Below are 21,379 nucleotides of genomic sequence, written 5' to 3'. Positions count from 1 at the left end.
CACAAATCTGAAAACTCAACGCTATGTATACGTTACTTATATAGAAAAATTTTTGAGAAAAAGAAACCACTTTTTTAATGATAAAATGCCAGCAGCCTAAAAGTTAATTATTAAATTTCATATTGATATATATATATATATATATATATATATACACGATATTGTTTTGAGTAAATTTTAATCAAATTTGTTTTCGTATTTCATATCTCTCTCTCTCTCTCTCTCTCTCTCTCTCTCTCTCTCTCTCTCTCTCTCTCTGCGTGATAGATATAAAACACATGAATTATTCACAACTTTTACAAATCGATATGTAAAGTTGCTGTCAAATTTCATCTTCGTACATCTTCTATCTGTCTAAGTATACCTAGATAGACTTTTATAATTATTACAACATACGACAATCGCTGATTGAAACTTTGCAATTCTTTTAATTACATGAAGCAAATATACTGTATTAAATTAATTATTAAATTTACATCGCACAATAATACAACTGTTTTATTGTATTGATGCAGTAACAAATATACCAAAATTTACACTCAGAGATTTTCATTAATATACATTTTACATGATAAATATTTCATGTTTTGAGTGAAGTTTAATTGTTTTCGCATTTTTGTCGTGTTTCTACTTCACATCAATATGTAATAAATGTAAGCGACATTTACAAGCACTCATAAAGGATGCAACCTTTACAAATCGATTAGTATAAAATTGCTGCAAAATTTACACGCAATTAAAGAGATTACAGACGTCGGAAAGACGAACCGAGGATTATACGTCGGATTCACTCCAGAAAGAGTCAATTTCGAGCATCTTAGGTGAACGAGTGAGTTATGTCCAGTCACGCGCGGTGCGATATCCTTTCCATTTGAGAATATTATCCTTGAAGTCAACAGAGGCCGCATAACGACGCGCAAATGTGTGCCGTACTAAAAATATTCTCGCAGCAGCGACGAAAGACGTTAAAAATTGTTTAGCTTTCACGTGTGAGTCGTGTACTTTTCGTGCCGCATTTCGCGCATTACATCCTTCCTCACATCCGCGAAACAAACACGTGACGCTGGTTGAACTATACATCGTTAGAAACGCGGAACGTCGTGTTAATTAAAGAAAAAAATGCCGTCGTTCCAAAATTGACTCACGTTTCTCGCATTCCTTATGGTACATTTTATAAAAAGAGATATAAAAACCGCGCGTTAAAACAAGTAAATATGATTTTAACGTAATCATATTAATTCCGTGCAATGCGCATATTTTTCATGCTTGATTTTTTAATAATACAAAGAAAAATAAACATAAATTCTTTACCGTGTAAGCTACAAAGATTCTATTATCTTCTTACCGACTCGACGCTAACCTCGATTACGACCACTGTCTATTTAACGCGCGATTTATAAGGTCGACAGGTGTTAAAGAGGCGAGATACACTCTTGCATTACACAACGCGCCTTATCAGAACTTAGACGCGAGGTAAACGAGGAAGCGACCTGCTACCCGCGTCGATGTCATTAACCCTTGCGGATTTGTCGAGTACGTTTCACCCACACACCACACCGGTCGGTCAATAAAGTATTACATCCGTTTCGGGGACGCGGAGAACGCTGAGCTATAATAAAAACCCCGCCAACCTGAATAAACTCAATCAAGAGAACTCTCGGAACCAAAATAAGATAAACCCTGGAAATGCGAGAATAGTGCCCTTTTCTTTCGATATTTTTTTTATTTAGGAAAAATTTTATTCAATTTTTTTTTAAGAGAAAATTTCTACACCGAAAGAAAAAATATCTAAGAAATGAAAGACATATTTATTTTTATATTAAATTTTATGTTATATTTTACTTTTGTATTAAGATACAAAATATTTTTCAAGTAAGAAAATATACATTTTCTTAAATTCTGATTTTTCATGAAAGCAGTTGTTTATTCTATTCGAATTTAGATGTACGTTATTAGTACGCAAATCGAGTCACATCAAATAACTTTTTATTTTTTAGATAATTTCTTTCTCAGTGTATGCGTATTCGTCCCTGCAAATTGTTTTAAAGTAGAAACTGCCCTTTTGCACGGTATTTTAGTATTTAAATGTTAATTGGTCAATTGTATTTATTATGCAAATAATAAAAACAAGAAAAAAGAAAAGAATAAGAGAAAAATATCTTGGCAGATTTAAAATAGATTGCCTTGCAGCCCAACAAGCATTATTAAATACATAGATCAATATTTACAATATCTGTATTAAATGCTAAGGCTGATATTCATGATTGTGAATTATTTACAATCTTTGATTGAAAGTATAATCAATTACAAATTTATATATTTATGGGTTGCTATTCGGCTGTTTGAATCAGTATTTCTTGTTATACTGAATAATGTAATGAGCCCAGGTACAGATTAACGAATGATCGAGAATTAATAAAACTATAATTATTGATCAAATAATGTCGAACTATGAAAGTTAGCCTGAGTTTCAGCCCGGATATCTCGTTATTTTTATCAAACATCCATTCAAGAAAAAATTTCGCTTTTTTTTAAATTACGACTTTACACGCGTCAAAAGTATAAAACTGATGCGTTACAAATCCTAACCACTAAACATTTAATACAGATCAATAATTAATACCCATTTGAAGACATATGCAAAATATGAAAACCGATGTCTTTCGTACTTACAGGATTAGGCTGTTCGATCATTACTCCGCAGAAGGACGATTTAATATCTCTCGAAAGCACAATAATTTTCCCTTTCCAATGGTCTTTGTTTCAAGTCGCCACGACGTCTACAAGCGGAGTTATGGACGATTGTGTCGATCCGCGCTCCAGATTTTTCGGCGTTATCGCCGCAGCGAGCGGTGAATCAGTGCGACGCGACGCGTGAATGGAATGCGGCACGCGACTATAGGTCACCTTACACTGCGAGTGAAAGTAGGCTCGCGGCGTACCCCCCACTCCGCGGCTCAGATAAGTCGTCCCCCCTCCTCTTCCCCCACTTGTTCGCTACGGCCGCGCGGTTGTTCACCTCTCTTTACGAGCGTAGTGCGTCGGCGCGAGAGCAAGCGCCAACGTCGCATGAGCGTGAATCTCGCACGAATCTAACGTCGATACCGCGGCTTTAAACGTCTGTAACTCGCGAATAAGTCGACGTAGCGACATTAAATAAAAAAACAAATCTCTTCACGACCGTACTCTATACCGCTTTCTTATTGTTCATTTGGAAGAGTTTAGTGGGATTGAGATTAGTGCTGCAATTCTAAACAGAATCGAAAGTCTCGTAACTTGTTCTCGTAAAATACGTAAGAAATTATGAGTAGATTTACAATTCTATGCAATATTATATGTCGTACAATTACTTGTAAATATCTACGATTTCATGTAATTTACGATATTTACAAGTGATTGTACGACATATGATATTGCATACAATTGTAAATCTACTCATAAATTCTTACGAATTTTACGAGAACAAGTTACGAGACTTACAAATCTGCTTAGAATTGCAGAATAAAGCACACGATAACACAAGCAACATACGATCTTTTTCATTCCGCGTAATGACGTTGAGGTACAATCCACAAAGAAGCCTGGAGCCATTTACTGAAGCTGATAATCTTTTTCATTCACGACCGAATTGTTTAGATCTATTTCTTCGTCTATAGACAAGTCTATTGTAACGTTGATTGATTAATATAATTACTATGGATCAAAACGAAAGAATAATTATCTTGTGCCTACTTGCAAAATGGTAAAAGACTGTTCAATTTCATGAGTTCTTTACTCGCACACCAATATTGTATGCGACATACACAAGTTGTGTCAGACATTCTGTATACATTCCAATGCTAGTAAAAAAATATATAATAAAAAAATTGTGAAGGATAAAACTTTTGTTGTGTACTTTATATATCCATTAATTATACAGAGTGTCCAAATTCAGGTGTGCATGCAGAATTTGTTAAATTAAATAGAAAAAAAATTCTGTACCATTTTATATAGACTCTACTACAGTAATCATGGAAATATTAATCTAAAAAGATTAATCAACGCACACAATGCAAAGGAAACTCTATAAGATTAATTCTTTACAGAGTCGATTGCTCGAAATTCACGTGCTTCTAAAATATTTAGAATTAGCTTTTTTAGTTACTCTAAGTTAAATTACAAATAAATGTGCGCTTTTAATTTCAACTAATAAAATTATATCTCACAATGAAATATATATTATCTGTAAAAGCTAACTGTTAATAATGATAACGAAACGATTAGTCTTTTAGCAAAGTTCGAATTAGTCATGAGATTTACATAGCTGATATTGCTAAGGGTCGATTTTTCAACGTCTTGGTAAGCTAACTAACAGTTAAAATAAAATGTGTCTATTATTGTCTAATTTGAAGGAAAAATAATATATGATCTAAATGTTTCTTTGTACGCAGAATATTAAGATAAATACTAAATAATGCTGAAAAAAGCTTTTCTTCAAGCACATTTTAACACGAAAAAAAGTTAAATAAACATTTATTGCGTCAAGGACAATAAATTATGCACAGAAAAAATAATATAATAAAAAAATAGTAGTAATTGAAATTATATATTATATATACACACACACACACAATATATATAAAAAACATTCAAGTTAAAAAAAACATTTAAAATAAAACAATTTTGTAGTAATTTTGTAGAAAGTTAAACATATTTAAATAAATATACAGTAATTTCGGTCATAACCTTATATGGTCCAGAATGAAAAGAAATTTTGCTGTACATTTTGCTATATTTTTTCTGTGCGCAGTTTCCTCTGAGACAGAATTTGTAGTCATCCATGAATGGAATTATCTCTATTAATGCTAAACGATCTAACGCTAACGGCTAAAGAACAATTCAGTAATTGGTGCGATACGTGCTCTGTTAACTACGAGTGGCGGGATTTCACGCCTCGATGAAACACGTGAATCTGGAGCGCCATTCAGTCCAGATTCTTCAATTTTACCGAATATTGAGCGAAAGACGTAAAATCAGAGTGACTTCAATCGCATTGTTCGCCAGGTTTATTTATGTTTGATGCAAGCGCGCATTGATTTCCATAAGAGAAAATAAATATAGTAATACCATTTTGCATATGTCTCTAACGGTTTAGGTTTTCTCGCTCTTGGAAAATTAAACACAGCGGAGATCGCTTTTGTACACGCGCGTTTCGCTCTAAAGCACTTTGACGGTCAAACGTTCTCATCGGCGCCTTATCAGAAAATATGCAAAAGCTGTTATGCTTAGCGGAACGTATAACTAAGCAGCCTCGTATGGCGCGCCGAATACGAAGCGTAAATATTTCTTGCTATAAGTGGCGTGCTAAGATTTCACACGCGCGTTCAACCCAGACTGTTATGCGTCTAAAACTCACGTACATGATAATGAACGTCTCGGGTGCGCTATCAATGAGCAAAAAATACTGTGGAAGTGCGTGCTTTAGATTTCGCTCTTTTTCCCAAAAAAATTAATCCCAATCACCTCGATAAAAACAGACCAATTGTATAGTTAATTACAAATTTGTATTCATGGATAATTATTCGATTTTTTTATCAATTTTTTTATCGTTTCTTATACATGGAGAGAATATTATAATAAAAAATTACGTTAAAATTATATATTTTTTCCATAATAATTTTTTTAAACTGAATTGTACTAAAATCGTAATATATAAATCACTAAAGAAATAATAAATTTGATGATCTACTCTAAATATCTCAAAAATAAAAAAATATTTTTCACAGATAGTACTAATAGTACGTCTTTAGGAGAATATTTTCAGCATGTTTTCTCATTCGAAATAAAGTTTCTTTCTCAATGAAATAATACGTATGTTAGTACAAGTACATATTTTTTATCAGTGTCCACCGAATAAATATTTTTTTATTTTTTAGAAACTTTTTTCTCAATGCGCTACACCAAAATGTTTGTGATCTTGGATTATACAGAATTATGACCAAAATTACTGTATATTTGTTTAAAAATATTATGCATGTTTGACTTGTTATTTCCAAATTATTGTAATTACCTGAATGTACATGTACTATATATACATATACTATATGTATATATAAATATATGACGCGTGTTTCTCCAAGTAACACGCCCGTCTCGGGAACTCGTAATTTCAGGTGCGAAAACATTGAACGGTGAAAATAGTCGGGCTCACCGCGGCGCGAGGACTCAAAAGTGTTCCCGATCGGTTGCCGGCTCGGTCGCACGGACGGTGCCACTCTGGAGGCTCCCGACCCATTTCGAAAGGGACGGTTGTCGCGTCTCTCACTTTCTATCCCGAAATTCACCTCGATAAACCAGTCCACTCGACGTGCTTCCGCGGAACAACGGGACGATGTCGCCTATGTATCGGACGAGTAGCGTGTTTAAAAATAAAGACTATCCACGAGAGAGCAAAAGAGCGAGAACGAGAGAGGGAGAGAGAAAGAGAGAGAGAGAGAGAAAGAGAAAGAGAAAAAGAGAGAGGGAGAGTGCGAGCTATCTGCCTGGCGCGTACGGAAGAATGCTTTCCTGCTCCGATAATCGAACCGAATCCGACACAATCGCGGTCGCGTTCTACGCGCGCGATAATAGGGCCTCGTGCGATTATTATAGCCGACGCGTAGGACGAGTCGATGGTTGTTCGATGCGCGCCCCGTTCGGCAAGCGAGCGATCGAAACGTCCCGCGTCATTAGCGGCGGACGATCGCGGCCAATGAAAGCGCCGGCACGCATCCCATTACCGGTGATCGTAAGAGCTGCACGTACAGCACTCTCGATTCGACGCTCGCGACGAACCAGGGAACGAGAGAACGCGTCGTCCTCTCGGAACGAACAGCCGCAATAAAAGCGCACTCATCGCCGCGCGCCTTCGGCCGTCCTGGCTCGCCCGCGTGAAAACACTCATTGTAAACAACGTCGTGAAAATATGGCGATCTCTTCTCGCCACGGAACACGCGAGAGAGATCCCTCGCGTCTTCCCCGCTCGCGTTCCGCTCGCGAGACGCGCAAGGAACGGCGAGCCTGCGACGTTTCCCAGACGCGGAAACGCGATGACAAGTGGACTTTTCGGGGATCGGAGCGGAGACCGCGCGGGAGCGCGAAAATGAGGGAAGAGAACCAAAACAAGAAAAGTATTTACTCACTTCCTCGGCCGTGCGGCTCGCCCAGGCAGGATGCGCCGACGATGGAATCGAGATCGTTCCCGGTGGAAGTGCGCGCGACACGTCGCTGTCTGTCTTCCTTCCTCCTTGTGTCTTTCCTTCCTTCCTTCCTTCCTTCCTTCCTTCCTTCCTTCCTTCCGTCCGTTCCTTCCTTCTTTCCTTCCTGCCTCCCTTTTCCGGTCGTCTGTCTGTACGTGCGTAACGTACAGGAGTAAAAACGCCGATGTACTTCCGTCTGTTCGCGCCCGCGTCGAGGAGAGCAGCTCCTTCGCGCGAGGAACGACAACGGCGGCACCGAACGAACGAACCGAACGACCGGTCGATCACGAGAGCGCGCTCGATGAATAACAGCCGGCGACGATCGACGATCGGCGCGTGCAAGGTCCAATTTTCGCGTGCGTAAGTGCCGCGGGAAGCGGAGCGTACGTGCGTACGTACGCACACTGTACTGTATTTGCCGTGCGTGCTTGCGTGGACGCGCAGCCCGACGAGAGGAACTCGCGCGCACGCGAGGAACGCGCGATAATAAGTCGACGACGGCGGTGGCGCGGCAACGGCAGCTGCGGCGATCGGCGCGACGTAGCTGACCGTGGTGTATCTTTCTTTCTCTCTCTCTCTCTCTCTCGCTCGCTCGCTCGCTCGCTCGTTCGCTGGCTCAGCGTCGGTGCATGTCCCCGCCGCGCAGGCAGCCGCCAAGTGTCACTGGCACGTACGCGATCGAAACAACTTGAGTCGGCGCGCGAACACGAAACGAAAGCATCCACACCGCTCGGTGGTTCCGACGCAACTGCCGCCGCGCTGCGCGCGCCTCTACGAATCGCCGGCGCGATTTCCCGAATTACCCGTCGGTCAGTGCGAGCGCGACGAGCTGCTCCGCCGATTTGTAACAACGCCGTGCTCGGTGCACCGTTAGCGACGCTCGTCGGTATCTCTATTAACTTCTTCTTTTTCTTGTTAATAATGGGCGACCATTGGAATCCTGGAGACCGATTAAAGGTTATTTCCATTGTCGAAAAGGAATCCAATCTCTCCCTCTTTCTTTCTCTTTGGATATATAGCTGCAGGCGCCTACAAGACGTCTGCCCCAAATTAACAGTGTCTAGGTTATACGGATGATATCATTCATAAGTAAAAATTTGCAGGTTAAGTTTCAACCATTCAACACCAAAAGGAATCTAACGAAACGATCATGATGACGACCATGATGAGGTGATTGCGCATTTCGACAATGCAAGTAACATGAAACGACTCGACTGGATTCGATACGATTCGATTCGATACGATTCGATTTGATAGTAGTCGCGAGAGTGAGACCATTCGATTGTTTGAATTCGTTGGGAACATCCTTTATAGAAATATCATACTAAGAATCATTGATAATTACTTATTTTCAGTATTAAAAATACTGGATAATAAGTAATTATCAATGATTCTTAGTATGATATTTCTATAAGGGATGGCTGACACAGTACAAACAGTAATGAGCAGAAGTGCCTTGCGAGTTAGATGCATAGAAATAATTAGTAAATACGCAGGTATGTAACCCTCAATAATATAGAAATCGCTAGAATATAAATTGTGATGCAGGTTGAGCGCTCTATAAGTAATTACGCTTATCGTAATTACTCGAATTTCATGCTTCGAAACTTTGTACAAATAAAATTAAAAGATTAATTGTCAGCTGACAAAATACTGTAAACACAGATGGTAAATACATATTTTAATTAAATTTAACTGATGCAGTTGATAAAAACGAAGTTATTAAATTACACGGTTAAATTTAAATCACATTTCTGTTCTCACTCAAATTCGAAATCATAACAGCGTAATTACTCGTAGGACGCGTGTATATAACCAATAAAACCAAACAGATATAAATAACGCGTATGAAATACACGAAAACATTCGTGTGGACGCAGATCTCGTCGACGAAATGTATGAGACGTGCGAAATTAACTGTGGCGTTATTTTTATACTTTCTTGCGATTCTGCGTGTGTTACTTAATTATATATACGTATAATAGATGTACAACGATATACGAAGCATAAAGTCAACCAAAATAAGAATCAACTTTGACAAATAAATTAAATCTTCTAACCAATATAACGGATATATGGTTCGCAATAATACTCGCACGATATTGGTTCTTTTCATTTTATTGTACCAAAAAATTGCATCTTCAATCCATCGTTAATTCAATATAATATATTTATCATTTATATATATATATATATTTGTTATATCTTATTTATAATAAATATTTGTATAGTAGCGTAATGTTCATCGTTTGTCAATGCTTATTGTGTTCATGAACCATGAGAACGTGGATTCAGCGAGTTCGTAATCATCGTCACTGTGCTAACTAGAAAGACGTTCTGTGTGATTGGTCAGATTCGGGAAATCTGTCTGGTAAAGCACACACACCAGATCGTCGTCTTTATTTATTTATGTTTTCGTCTTATCTCCGTTTTGCTTTCTCGTTTTCTTTTTTTGACTTTTTCGGAAAGGCCGGATTATATCGAGATAAATTCTCTCCGTTTTGGCATGACTCTTGTCGTCGATAGTTTCTTTCTGCTGGCGGAGCCAGCGTCTTACACAGACGATTCATACATCGAAACAATAGGTACCTAAGGAAATTTTACATCTAGCTTTAAGGCGCCCGTTCCCTTAAATTCGTCCTTTAGAATTGTCTCGCACCGAATTCTCTACAGCGCGAATCCGAGAGTAAAACGAATCGCTCGCCTGTTTTCACAGCGATATACGCCGCTGGAACAGCTAATGCGATAGGAATCACGCGAATTCTCGGCTCGACGTTCATCATGTCGAGATACATTCGTCAGCCTGTCGGAGATGATTTCTAAAGCTCGTTAATTGACGAAACACTCGATATATCTAACGTTGGACCTGAGAAAAGAATGAATTTCAAACGACATTATGTCGCGCTCTGTCTCTCTCTTTCTCTATCCTGTATCAGTTTTTGGATTACGTGTCTCACTCCGTAATGAATTTTTTTGCATGCAAGCTTCCGAGCTTTAGCAGAGGAGTGGCATCATGCGTTTCTGTATGTGAATTATTTCTCAGCTTATTATTTTTCGCGCTTTAGCGCGCCATCATAAATTAAAAAATCTCACAGTTTCACGAAACCCTCGACGATGACACACACACACACATACCCAAATAGAAATGTAATTAGACAGTCAAAAGCTAGTATCTAGCTAGTACAGACTAGATGAAATTTTCTAACTCATTACCAACTCATTACTGGCTGATCATTCGCTGAGATATAGAATCGACTTTGTGATCTAACCGTTGTCTAGCCATTATATATCAAATACATGATAGAGCAGATGAGCATTATTCTAAAATATATAATATAACTATTATATCACCATTAGCATTTTAAAATTAGACAACAAATCAAAATTAAAGATACTGTAATTCCACACGGAAAAAAAGGTTTGGTTGAATTAATCAAATATCTGATCGAATATGAACAATCCAGAAATTCCAATTGAAAAAACCCGAATTCTGTTTAAGTCAACCAAAAATCTTGTTAACTTAAACAGAATTCGGGTTATTTTAATCGGAATTTCTGGATCGTTCATATTCGACCAGACATTTAGTTAATTCAATCAAACCTTTTTTTTATATAAAAGTCTCAAAGAAGCAGAATTGAGCGTTACATTATTAGCTAGAAATTACCTATTGTTTTTCATCTCATAACTAATTTCGTTTGTTTAATAGACTCACTTGTCTAGCCGCTAGAAGTGAGCGTTACATTGCTGACTAGTGGTGATGCCAGGACATAAATTTACTATCTCGTGCCTAGACACCGACGTGCTTCCATTTCTACCAGGGTACGTGTTCGGTAGGTGTCCAACGACGAGAGCTTCGTGGAAACTGAAGTGAAAGGAAAAGAAAAGAGAGAAATACCTGTCAAAACTCGATCTCGTTACGCGCGCGCTCGTACCATCTCCGAAATGTCGCTCGCATCGATTCGCCGTGACTAATTCAAGGGTAGCGGGTCCTTCACGAGCCGAAGCAGCGCAGCTAATTACCATATATCGTAAGAAAATATATGTACCTCTACAGACACCAATAATTCGATCTCACGATTGTACATGGAACATAGAAACGGTTCCCGAACAAATCACCTCCGAACGCGTGTGCTCCAAAAACCTCACCGTCGCGTCATACTACATTAGTATCTGTTCTTTTTTTTTTTTAATTCTTTTATAAAGCTTTATACTTTTTTAATCCGGTTAATTAACGGATATCTCGTCGATTCCCCGTAAGAAACCCTGCAGTACAGCAGTCTTTGCGCCAATTATCCTCGAGAGCTCTTTTTTTTTTACTCGCGACTGTCGTCGTACTCGTCGCGAGCGTTGAACAGCAAGTCGAATCGAACACATTACGAGGTGCGCGGATTGTTTGTTTGGTTCTTTGTATACGTCATACACACCGGCAAGAATTTTGGTTTTAATAGCTCTCTCACGGTCATGCTCTTCTTTCGCGATGTCGTCTCGAGTCGGTTATGGCAGTGACTAGGAATCACTGGGGAAAACGTGACTTACTGCAGAGTTAATGACGATCGTCGCGTCACTATCGCGAGTTACACAACTCCTTAGCTTTATACGTCGCTACAACATGTGTGTTACGTTCGAAAAAAAGGGTCTGTGCTACCAGCGATATCGAAATCTATATCGAAAGAGTACGCGTCTCATTCGCGTCCCAATCGAAGGATCCGCGAAGATATCGAAGATCCTTCAATCTCCCAACTTCTTCGCGGCGCGCACTGGACGATATTTCCTCTTTTGTTGATTCTTCCTCTAACAGTCCGCGTTTGCTATTTCGTACAACACTGTTTCTGGATCCTCGTCTTACCTGCTGTCGTCTTATTTGCACGATAGTCTAGACTTTAAATATTTGATATTTGTAAATGCAAATGAGACGGGATTTTTTTTCAGGTTTCTCGGCGCGTGGTATATCTTTATAGGTTTTTACGACACTCAGTCATGCCTGTCTTTCCATATATTGTAATTACACGTGATGCAAAACACGTCGTAGTGCGGGCCGCCAAGAAAATAACTCCTCTCACGTTTTATACTTCCCCTTCTTTCTTTCTCTCTCTCTCTCTCTCTCTCTCACTCTCTCCCTCTCTCTCTCTCTCTGAATTTATCACCATATACTTGAAATATTAAATTCTTATCATTTCCAGGTGCATAAGCGAGCACAAACTTGTTATTCGGGAGAGTACGTCCCCTTCTTTTCTCTGACTCCTTCTCTCTCTCTCTCTCTCTCTCCGTGATGAGTCGTATTTAATTAGATCGTATTTATTTTCTACTAACGCGATTCCGCCTGTTCGCGGCGATAATTTTTCATGTTACTGAGCGTAAAACTCATCAACGCGTTACTTATTCCGCACGGATGCCGTAGAGAATGGTCTCGCTTATCTACGTGGAAACGGTTAAGGTATGCTCTCGCACACTCGGTGAGTAATGTAAGCAGTAATAACACACGTGGAAGTCGTCCATTACGTTGAACGTCGATATCGCTCAAAGCAATAGTACCGTCGCGTAAATATTCAGTGGACGAGACGATTTGACGAATAACAGAAGTATCGCGGAATTTGCACGATCTAAACCAACGTTGCGTGTGCTTCTATATGTATGTATATATATATTTGTATATCAATTAATTGTTTCAATCTCACAATTACCGAACGTCGCGAAAAGAACGAGTGTTTCTACTTGCACTCGTTGCGTCATATAAAAAGAAAGGGAAGAAAGGAGACAACAACCGACTATCGCTTCGTGACAATATCGACGTCCACGGTCTAATTTGTAGTAAACGTACGGTCGGATCGTTAGATCCGATCGTTCTAATCGCTGGACCTAAGCTGGGAGATTGGAGAGTGGCCTGTCGTCCGATCCTCGGCTGAGGACAGAGCGGCGAAAACGAATTGCTATCGCAGTCGTGACGAATAATTGCGAATCAGCTGTCGGAATCGGGCAAGTTACATACAAGAATCCGCGTCGTCGTTGTCGGGCAACTAGTTTCGTGCGATCGCGCGACTTCGATCAACCGTTATTGCAAACGCGCCTACCGCCTCGTGCCGTCGTCTCGGCACATGTTAGATAACATTGACGATATATAATTACGAACGAGTAGCAAAAATATTGCCATTTCCCTGTCGCGATAAAGATATCTGAAAGTGGAGAGAGGCATGCGCGCGCGAATACATTCCCTCTCAATTATCTAATTCAACGTTGATACCGCGCGGAAAAGAAAGACGTCAAATCAGGAAACGTGCTCCGCCGGCGGAACGAGAAAAATAGCTGACGTTTATTATCATTGTATTCGCCTCATGTGGAATCTCCCTTTCTTTTTCCCTGCCTCCCTCTCTCTTTCGTTCTCTGTCGAAGGAATACAGGCTCGAAGAGTTTTCTCTCCGATAAGAAGCGTTCTACATCTCCCTACGTTGTTTCGAGATCGAAAGAAACGTTAAAGCGACTGAATTAAAATGATCGAAACACCCGACTGTCTCGGCTCCGAGTACACCTCGTTCACGAGTCTCCAATAGATCGCAACGCCAATTGACGATCCTCGCGAAACTCAGACTGCAGACCGCGCGGTCTGTCGCGCATCTCTCGTCGCATCGCAAAATCGTGGAGAATCCGTCGGAAACGTTCGCTGTGCAGATCTCTCGTCAGCCGCAATCATCAGCTGTATCGCCCTCGCTAGACGAGTCCCTCTCGCCCTTATTCGAATATCAGCACAACTCTGGCGAGAACACGTGGCAACGCGCTCGCGAATAAGATTCAGCGCACGATACAACACTGAGAACACACGTGGAACGTGCGAAGAGAGCCGATCGATCGCAATAGTCAGTTTCAGATTTCTCTCTCGTTTCGATTCTCTAGGGCTTCATTCGCTGCATCACGAGACAAATTATGCTTCCTGTTGCGTAACGACTCCTTTGCATCTTTTAAATGTACAATTGCTCGCGCAACTGCAAAACGTGCACTTCGTCGCCTCCCGTCTACGAAATAAAATGATGAACATATACTAAGAGCTATTCTTTCTTGTCCTATTTTCTTATTTTTCTTTTTGTTTTGCTTGTATGCGAGAGTTTACGAAAGCATTAATTATGATGACGACGATTAATATTCATCATTCACTGTTCATGATCACGCACGCAAAGAGGGACAATTAAATGGCGATGAAAATTCGATGTAGGACAAAGAACATGCAACTATCGCTATATATTATCATTGCAATACATGTATAAAAATATGCTTCTAGACGTTATTTAACGTTACAAAAAGATCTGAACACAATAGGCAATATATCATATCGCATTACAACGAAACATTAGTAGATATGTAACATTAACCTAAGCGTTGAACTTGATAATCCAATTCGAATTTACGCGCACACACACAGCATAGAAAATGTCTTAGCATTCTCCCCGTTGAACAAAAGTTTCCCCCCCCCCTCCCCTCCCATTGTAATGCCGAGCAAAGCGGAAATAGTCGGACAGAGTTCCAGCTGTCGTGCGCGAAGAATAAATTTCACGGAGTGACACGCGATAAGTTATCAATTGACACAAGGAGAAACAACACTTGCGAGCGAGAGAAAAGAATTTTAAAGAAAGGAAAAAGGATTGTTAAAACTATTATTCCACTTGGTGACGGACGAAGTTCGTTAGTAAAATCATAAACATAATAAAGTTTTATACGTGAATACACGATTAATATTATATATATATATATATATATATATATATATATATATATATATATATATATATATATATACACATACACACACACACACATATGTATATATACACATATGTATATACACACATATGTATATATACACATATGTATATATACACATATGTATATATATATATATATATATATACCTTTGCATATAACTAGTCAAATATCCTATATATGTTACATATACAATTAGTAACATGTGAGATCTGAGAGCACGACTTCAAAACTCAATCAACAAGCGGGAAACGCACATTCTACTATGATTTTTTGGTTCTCGATTAACGAAATCTAAACGTACCAATGTGTCGGCGAAGACACGTCGGATATGCTAACATCGCGGGATACGCGTTAAAGCTACTATAATGCGTTAACTTATAAGGATAAAGTTGAATGCGTTAACTTATAAGAACAAAGACGTTCGGTGGAAAGGGATGATACGGCGTATGACGCGCGAATACGAGTGATAGTAGTGATAGTAGCAGTAGTAATAATAGTAGTAGTGTTCTCCCTCTTCCTAAGTACCGCTGTAATTGTAAGTGTATTCACCCTGAATAAACTCTCTTCGACGTGTACACACTCCGAGTGACGGGCACGATGCTTCGCGAGACACCGCGAAGTTTGTGCGCGGCGAAGTTACTCTGTTGATTGCACACCGAGTCTCGAGAAGCGTTAATGGAGTTAATGACAATATAGCGAAGCCAGACGAACAATATGACACGGACGTATAAGATGAGGAACGATCGACGAGTTTTCTAAGAGAAGATACCTCCCCACACACACACACACACACATACACACACACACACACACACACACACACAGTTCCACGGGCCAAAAAAAAAGAAAACGTTAAAAGCGGCACTGTCCCCGTAATGAGTGATACAAAAGCCGTATTTGATCATTCAAATTCGATTTTAATAGCAATTCTTTTCTAAACGGTAAATATACATTGCGACACGCGTCGCCAGCAGCATGAACTCGCTGAGAAACGCGTCATGTCTGTGAAAAGTATGTCTTAAATAATAGCGTAAATATGTAAATAGTATATCGCATCTCATTATATAAAACAGGAAAACGAAATTAAAAGAAAAAAGGAGGAAGTGAGCGCAGCTGTCGCGTGATGTAACAAAACCTGGACAATAGACTTCATCGAATTAACAAGATAACAGAGGCCGCGGTTGCATACCTGCAAAAAATTACGATTTATTTCGCTATACGTTTGAATTTTGATTGCCGCGTTTCACAATTTGATTATGTCCAGTGCGCGCTCATGCACTACGGTTATAATTAAATAACAATATCATTACATTGATTCGTTAAGGACTAAAGGAGTAAATCCACTTGCTGATCTGGAAACAAAACGATCACGCGCGCGATTCATAAAAAAGGAAAAAAAAGAAAAATAAACAGATTATAAAATTCCCAGTTCGCGCTTCCCTACACCTCTCTCAAATTTTTGTTCCGTTCAATCACGTTTTACATAATTCAATAATCACCGGGAAAAAAGAAATTATTGAAGCTAACAATCACTTTCGACAATTATCCCTAGTTTGAAAAGTAAAAACACCGTCGGCATCGGCTTGCAATAAATTTCTCATTCGCAGATGTGTTAAAGCGCTAAATGCTCCGCCGTATTTCGCTCATTGTTTTCCAATGCAACTCTTTACAGAGACCCATATAATAAGGCACACTTCTTTCTGCCTGTGAGAAGGCACTGAAATATAACGTCTATATTCATGTATAGTCAATTGCATTGCATACATGTAAATTATGCAAAGGAGAGAGATCAATTCGAAACGAGACACTATTTCATCGAGAATTACCGTGTATATTGTGTATACGTGTATGCTTGCGCACATGTGCACGCGTGTGCATATCTCCCGAGATTTGTACAATTTCGCAATTCTCGCGTGAGAAAATTCGCAGATTTTTCTATTTAATATCGCCAAGGAACGCAATCCTTTACGCTACTTTGGTTGGTTCTCTCTTAACCGCAAAAACTCGCAGATACACGGCCAAGCGTAGAAATAAATTTTGTCCTTCTCCCGCCTTCTCTTTTCACACGCTTGTCGTGCAGTTGATTCTTAATTTTCATTACTTCCGCGACGAGATACAACCGCGCGGATCTCTTTCGAAACGAGGTTCCCTGAGATCTTTGATTTTATTTCCTCTAATTCTAATTGTCGAGACAACAGAACAGAGACTGCATAGCGGAGTGTAAGTAATGATCATTCGACATAAAGACGTTTCTTTCTTTTTTCTCTCTCTCTTTCTCTCAATCTTCTGTGTTTTCCTGTTTTCGGCGTAAGGACCTTTCCGATGTCTTGTCGTTAGAAAGGGAAGTGTCTCTCGAAAATCGTAAGAAACCAATTTAGTTTAATGTACGTTCTCCTCTTAATGTATATAACAATGATATCCTATATGAAATCTATAATGAGTCAGACGTGACGATGAGAGATTAAAATAATATAAATTGACTTAAAATTTCGCGGGCAGACATTAAATGTCGTCCAACTCGCAGCCTTCTCTCCCGACTAAATATCTACTACATTCACTTCCGGGAAATGGGCACGCGATGTGGACAGTCCTGCAGTTCCGTCCGCTTGCGTCTCTTCCGTGTATCGCCCGTCCGCTGCGCGCAGTCCGAAACGGGCCGCTGAGGATGCTCGAAATGTATTCAGAGTCTCGTTTGCACTCCCTCCCCCGCGGCAGTAGGACGATCGCGCTACCTTGGACGGCGGTTGCACTGTCTCGACGTGCGTGTCACGGCCGTACAGTCGTTTACGTGGTAGATTCGATCTTTTCTCCACCGCCGCCGCCGACGACGACGACGACAACAACGATGACGACGACGTGGCAATTGGTAGTTGATGCGTCCTACGAGGGAAACGTTTTGGGAATGGTGATGGCAGGAAAAAGGAAGACGGTGCTAGTACCCATACTCCATCACATTTTGTGTGTGTGCCCTCTCATTATTGCATAAACAAAGGCCTGCTTTAACGGAAAAATCGTCGCGAGACGCTACGATTCCTTATCGATCGATTGCGAGAAAAGAAAGTATTGCGAAGACCAACTCATCGTATCTTGCTTTCCTGTCGTTTTCCTTCTCTCTTTTTATCCCCCTCCCTCCTCTCTCTCTCTCTCTCTCTCTCTCTCTCTAACGCAATCCTTAAGTATATCCTTGATAAACTCGCATAATGGGGAGCAAGATAAACAATTGTGCTAACGTATAATTTCGAATAATGAAAATATCATTAATTAAACAGAGATGCTCTCTGGCGCAGCACTTGAACTGCAGCAAAGGAGTCGTTAGTTGTGGAGAAAATGCGACTGCCGGATCGGTGCACGCCGAGATCGTGTGGCGCGCATCTTTCTCCAGAGACGCGCAGCCCGTGCTTCGACAGGAGGGCTTGATCCCTCATTATTGTTACGCGTTTTCGAATATCACAACGACGAATACACCTGCGACGTTCGGAAAAAGAATGAACGAGAAAAAAACGAGGGCGAGAGAATCTCGAAACGGGGGAGACACGACCGGCCGTGTACCTATCGCTTTCTCTCTCTCTCTTTCTCTCTTTCTCTCTTTCTCTGTAGCTGACACATCGTACGATTGCTAAGCATTTTCGTCTCGGTTTACGGTCGCTTCTCAATCACACAGAAACGTATCGTAGATACGCACAAGGATGACGCACTGACCCGATCGATGTCAGGATTCCCGGGCATTACGAGCGATTAGGAAAATCGACGTCGCGTCGACCAACGCATAGATATATAATAACCCGTAAATACCAGGGATGGTCCTCTTTCTCTCTTTCTCTATCACTCCTTATCACTTTCTCTCCCTCTCCTCATACCCTTCCTTTCCGTTCCCTACGCTCTCCCCGGAGAGAGAAGAATCAGACTCCGTGCGCAGAGAGCGCGGATTACGTCCGTGCCGGCGCGTTCGTTGCGCGCGGACGAACGCATCATCGTGATCGTGGTAATTGAACGCAGCAAACGGATTAACGGCACAACTCAATGGAGCTCGGGCAACGGATCATTAGACATTACCGTGGCCGAAAGCGTCCCTCGGTGCGCTCGGCGAGGATCGCTTCCCTTCCACGGAGAAGCGCGCGGCGCACCCCCGCACGATTCTCCCTTCTCAGCTCGTTCGCCACTGTCGCTTTCACTCTCGCCGAGCCGAAGCTCGGGTCGTCCGTTGGGCGTATGCGCAATCAACGACAACCATCTCGTTGGACATTCGACATACATGCGCCGAACGACGAGAGCGACGGTGGCGGCGGCGACAGCGACGATGACGACGACGACGACAAGGCTCGTCGCCATCGCCAGTAGTGAAGCTCGGAGTCTCGGGTGTAAGCATCTATTTGGTAGGACGAGCGATCGGGTCTTACAGGGAATCGAGATTAAGGATATGGGTACGGATGGTAAAATATTTGGTTACAACTCCATGTCCTGGGCTTCATCCTCGCTGAAGTCGCTCATCGAGGATTCGCTGTCGGAGGACATCCCGTTGCCGGTGCCGCCATTCTCCTGGTCCCTCAGCGCCTCCTCCGTCGCGTACTTCCTCACGTAATCTGTCAAAAAAACAAGTCGGACGGGAAATTGCAGCGACTCGCAGATAACACACTGTATGAGCGCGCTCGCAAATAACACACGCGAAACGAAAATAGCTACGTTAGCGAGGATGTTAATTCGTTACTGATCGTGGAAAGTTGCTTAATAATTTACCGTGTTTTATTGTCGTTATCATTATTGCGATTGCTATTCAATACTCACCCGCTACCTTCTTCTTGTACTCTTCCGGTTTGTGAAGATACATCGCGGCAGCGTCGCCGTTCAGGGGGTCGATTGGATTGGGATATGTTAACAGTTGGGGCAGGAAAGACTCGAAAATATTCGACAAGTCTGAAACAGGAGGAAAAGCACGTTCGTTAATAAACAGCTCAATATTTCAGTTTAATCAGTTGCCCGCAACTTCTTCGCGTTTGTCACCAACACACCCAAAGACTGATTTTAATCATATAATTTGTGAAACTTCCAATTTTCTATTAGCTTCAGCATGCAATGTCAAGTAAGATGAAAGTGCCAATTCCCGGACACGTACCTAATCCTGGACATTCCTATTGTTTTGGTCATTAAATACGGATATTTAAACTTTCAACATGGAATCTATATATACTTAAAATTTGTAAATGTATTTTATGTTAAAAGTTTAAATATTGGTATTTAAAGATCAAAACAAAAAGAATGGATTTGATCTAATCCAGGATTAGATGCGTGTCCGAGCATTGGTACTCTTACCTTAATCTGACGATATACAATGACGAACACATATAACGATACCACGGAAAAATACATAATAGTGCACGATGAATAAAGGAGGATAAACAAGGTAAAAGTACTAATGACTGGACACTAACACAGTATAGCTGGTATAGTATCATTTTGAACACTTTTCTTATTGTTTTGATAACTTTAGTTATTATTTTGATACTTCAAATACGAATATTTAAACTTTCAATGTAGTATAATGTGTACATAAATACATTATATTGTAATAATACATATATATTATAGTGTCCAGGTTTTTAACTTATCTCACCCATACATGACGATGTAATTCGTCGAAAAAAAATTGGAATTAATTTGCACGTTCTGTAAAGCACAGTTAAGTAGACGGCCAAATAAAAATCTCTCAAAGTACTTGGCGCTATTTAAAGGCTTCGTCGTGCGGTTTTACGAGGCCGGACTAATACGTACCGTAAAGGGCTGTCCAAGCCTGGTTTATAACGTCTAGACACACCGTGCCTGAGACTTCGTCAATGTTAGGATGGTAGACCTTGTTCATGAAGCCGATTGAAGGAGACTTGAACGGATAATGTTCTGGTAAGTGAACCCTCACCTTCCATATGCCACCCTCGTAAGGCGCTGCAAACGATTGTGTGAGAGCATTAGTTAATTAATCGTTGCCATCAGACACCCGTTAATCATCACTACACTACTGCTATGGCGACACGAATATCGAAGAACGAAGCGCTCACGATATCCCAAGTGTCGCGGCTCGACTTAGCGCGACGAAAAACGCACCTCTCAACGAATAGAGGGGAGTGAGATTATCAGGATAAATTGGCAAAACCGATTATTTCTACTGTTTTTTAACAGATTTCAGAATCAAGCAAACAGAGATTTCATCTTTGACATGTTTAAAAATCTTGCTTGCTTAATTTTGTAACTTATTAGAAAATACTAGAAATAACCGGTTTTGCTTATCCCGATAGCCAACTAACCCCGGTCTCCTCTACGCCTTAAGACTGCGCGAATATTGCCTCGACGATGGTACAAGTAAAAGGATCCTAAATCTCACCTCGTCCGAAATTCGGGATTTTCCGTGTAACACGAGCAGGCGT

At 40.6% G+C, this 21,379-nt stretch overlaps 2 protein-coding genes across 8 annotated transcripts in view; both read right to left on the bottom strand.

Moving 5' to 3' along the window:
- LOC116842092 (inositol 1,4,5-trisphosphate receptor) overlaps positions 1-7,957 on the bottom strand; it is a 67,310-nt gene extending 59,353 nt beyond the window's left edge. For 4 of the 7 annotated variants that reach the window (XM_032810797.1, XM_032810799.1, XM_032810798.1 and 1 more), the window contains exon 1: positions 7,161-7,957. The gene's annotated coding sequence lies outside the window, so the exon portion shown is untranslated. The remainder of the gene's footprint in view (positions 1-7,160) is intronic. The other 3 variants (XM_032810802.1, XM_032810803.1, XM_032810804.1) reach the window with 1 other exon arrangement.
- Positions 7,958-15,862: 7,905 nt separating this feature from the next.
- The window catches only part of LOC116842130 (ubiquitin-conjugating enzyme E2 H), a 62,422-nt gene continuing 56,905 nt past the window's right edge, over positions 15,863-21,379 (bottom strand). Inside the window, exons 4-6 of the mRNA XM_032810876.1 lie at positions 20,733-20,900; positions 19,749-19,877; positions 15,863-19,546 (exon numbers count right to left, since the gene is read on the bottom strand). Of these exons, the coding sequence (XP_032666767.1) occupies positions 19,410-19,546; positions 19,749-19,877; positions 20,733-20,900 (434 nt within the window). The 3' untranslated portion in view covers positions 15,863-19,409. The remainder of the gene's footprint in view (positions 19,547-19,748; positions 19,878-20,732; positions 20,901-21,379) is intronic.

Source organism: Odontomachus brunneus, unplaced genomic scaffold (assembly GCF_010583005.1).
Source record: "Odontomachus brunneus isolate Ranch 3 - 2012 unplaced genomic scaffold, Obru_v1 Obru_scaffold_021, whole genome shotgun sequence".
In the NCBI taxonomy this organism is placed as follows: Eukaryota; Metazoa; Arthropoda; class Insecta; order Hymenoptera; family Formicidae; genus Odontomachus; species Odontomachus brunneus.
Note: the sequence above shows the minus strand (reverse complement) of the source record. Positions and strands in the feature narration are given on the sequence as shown.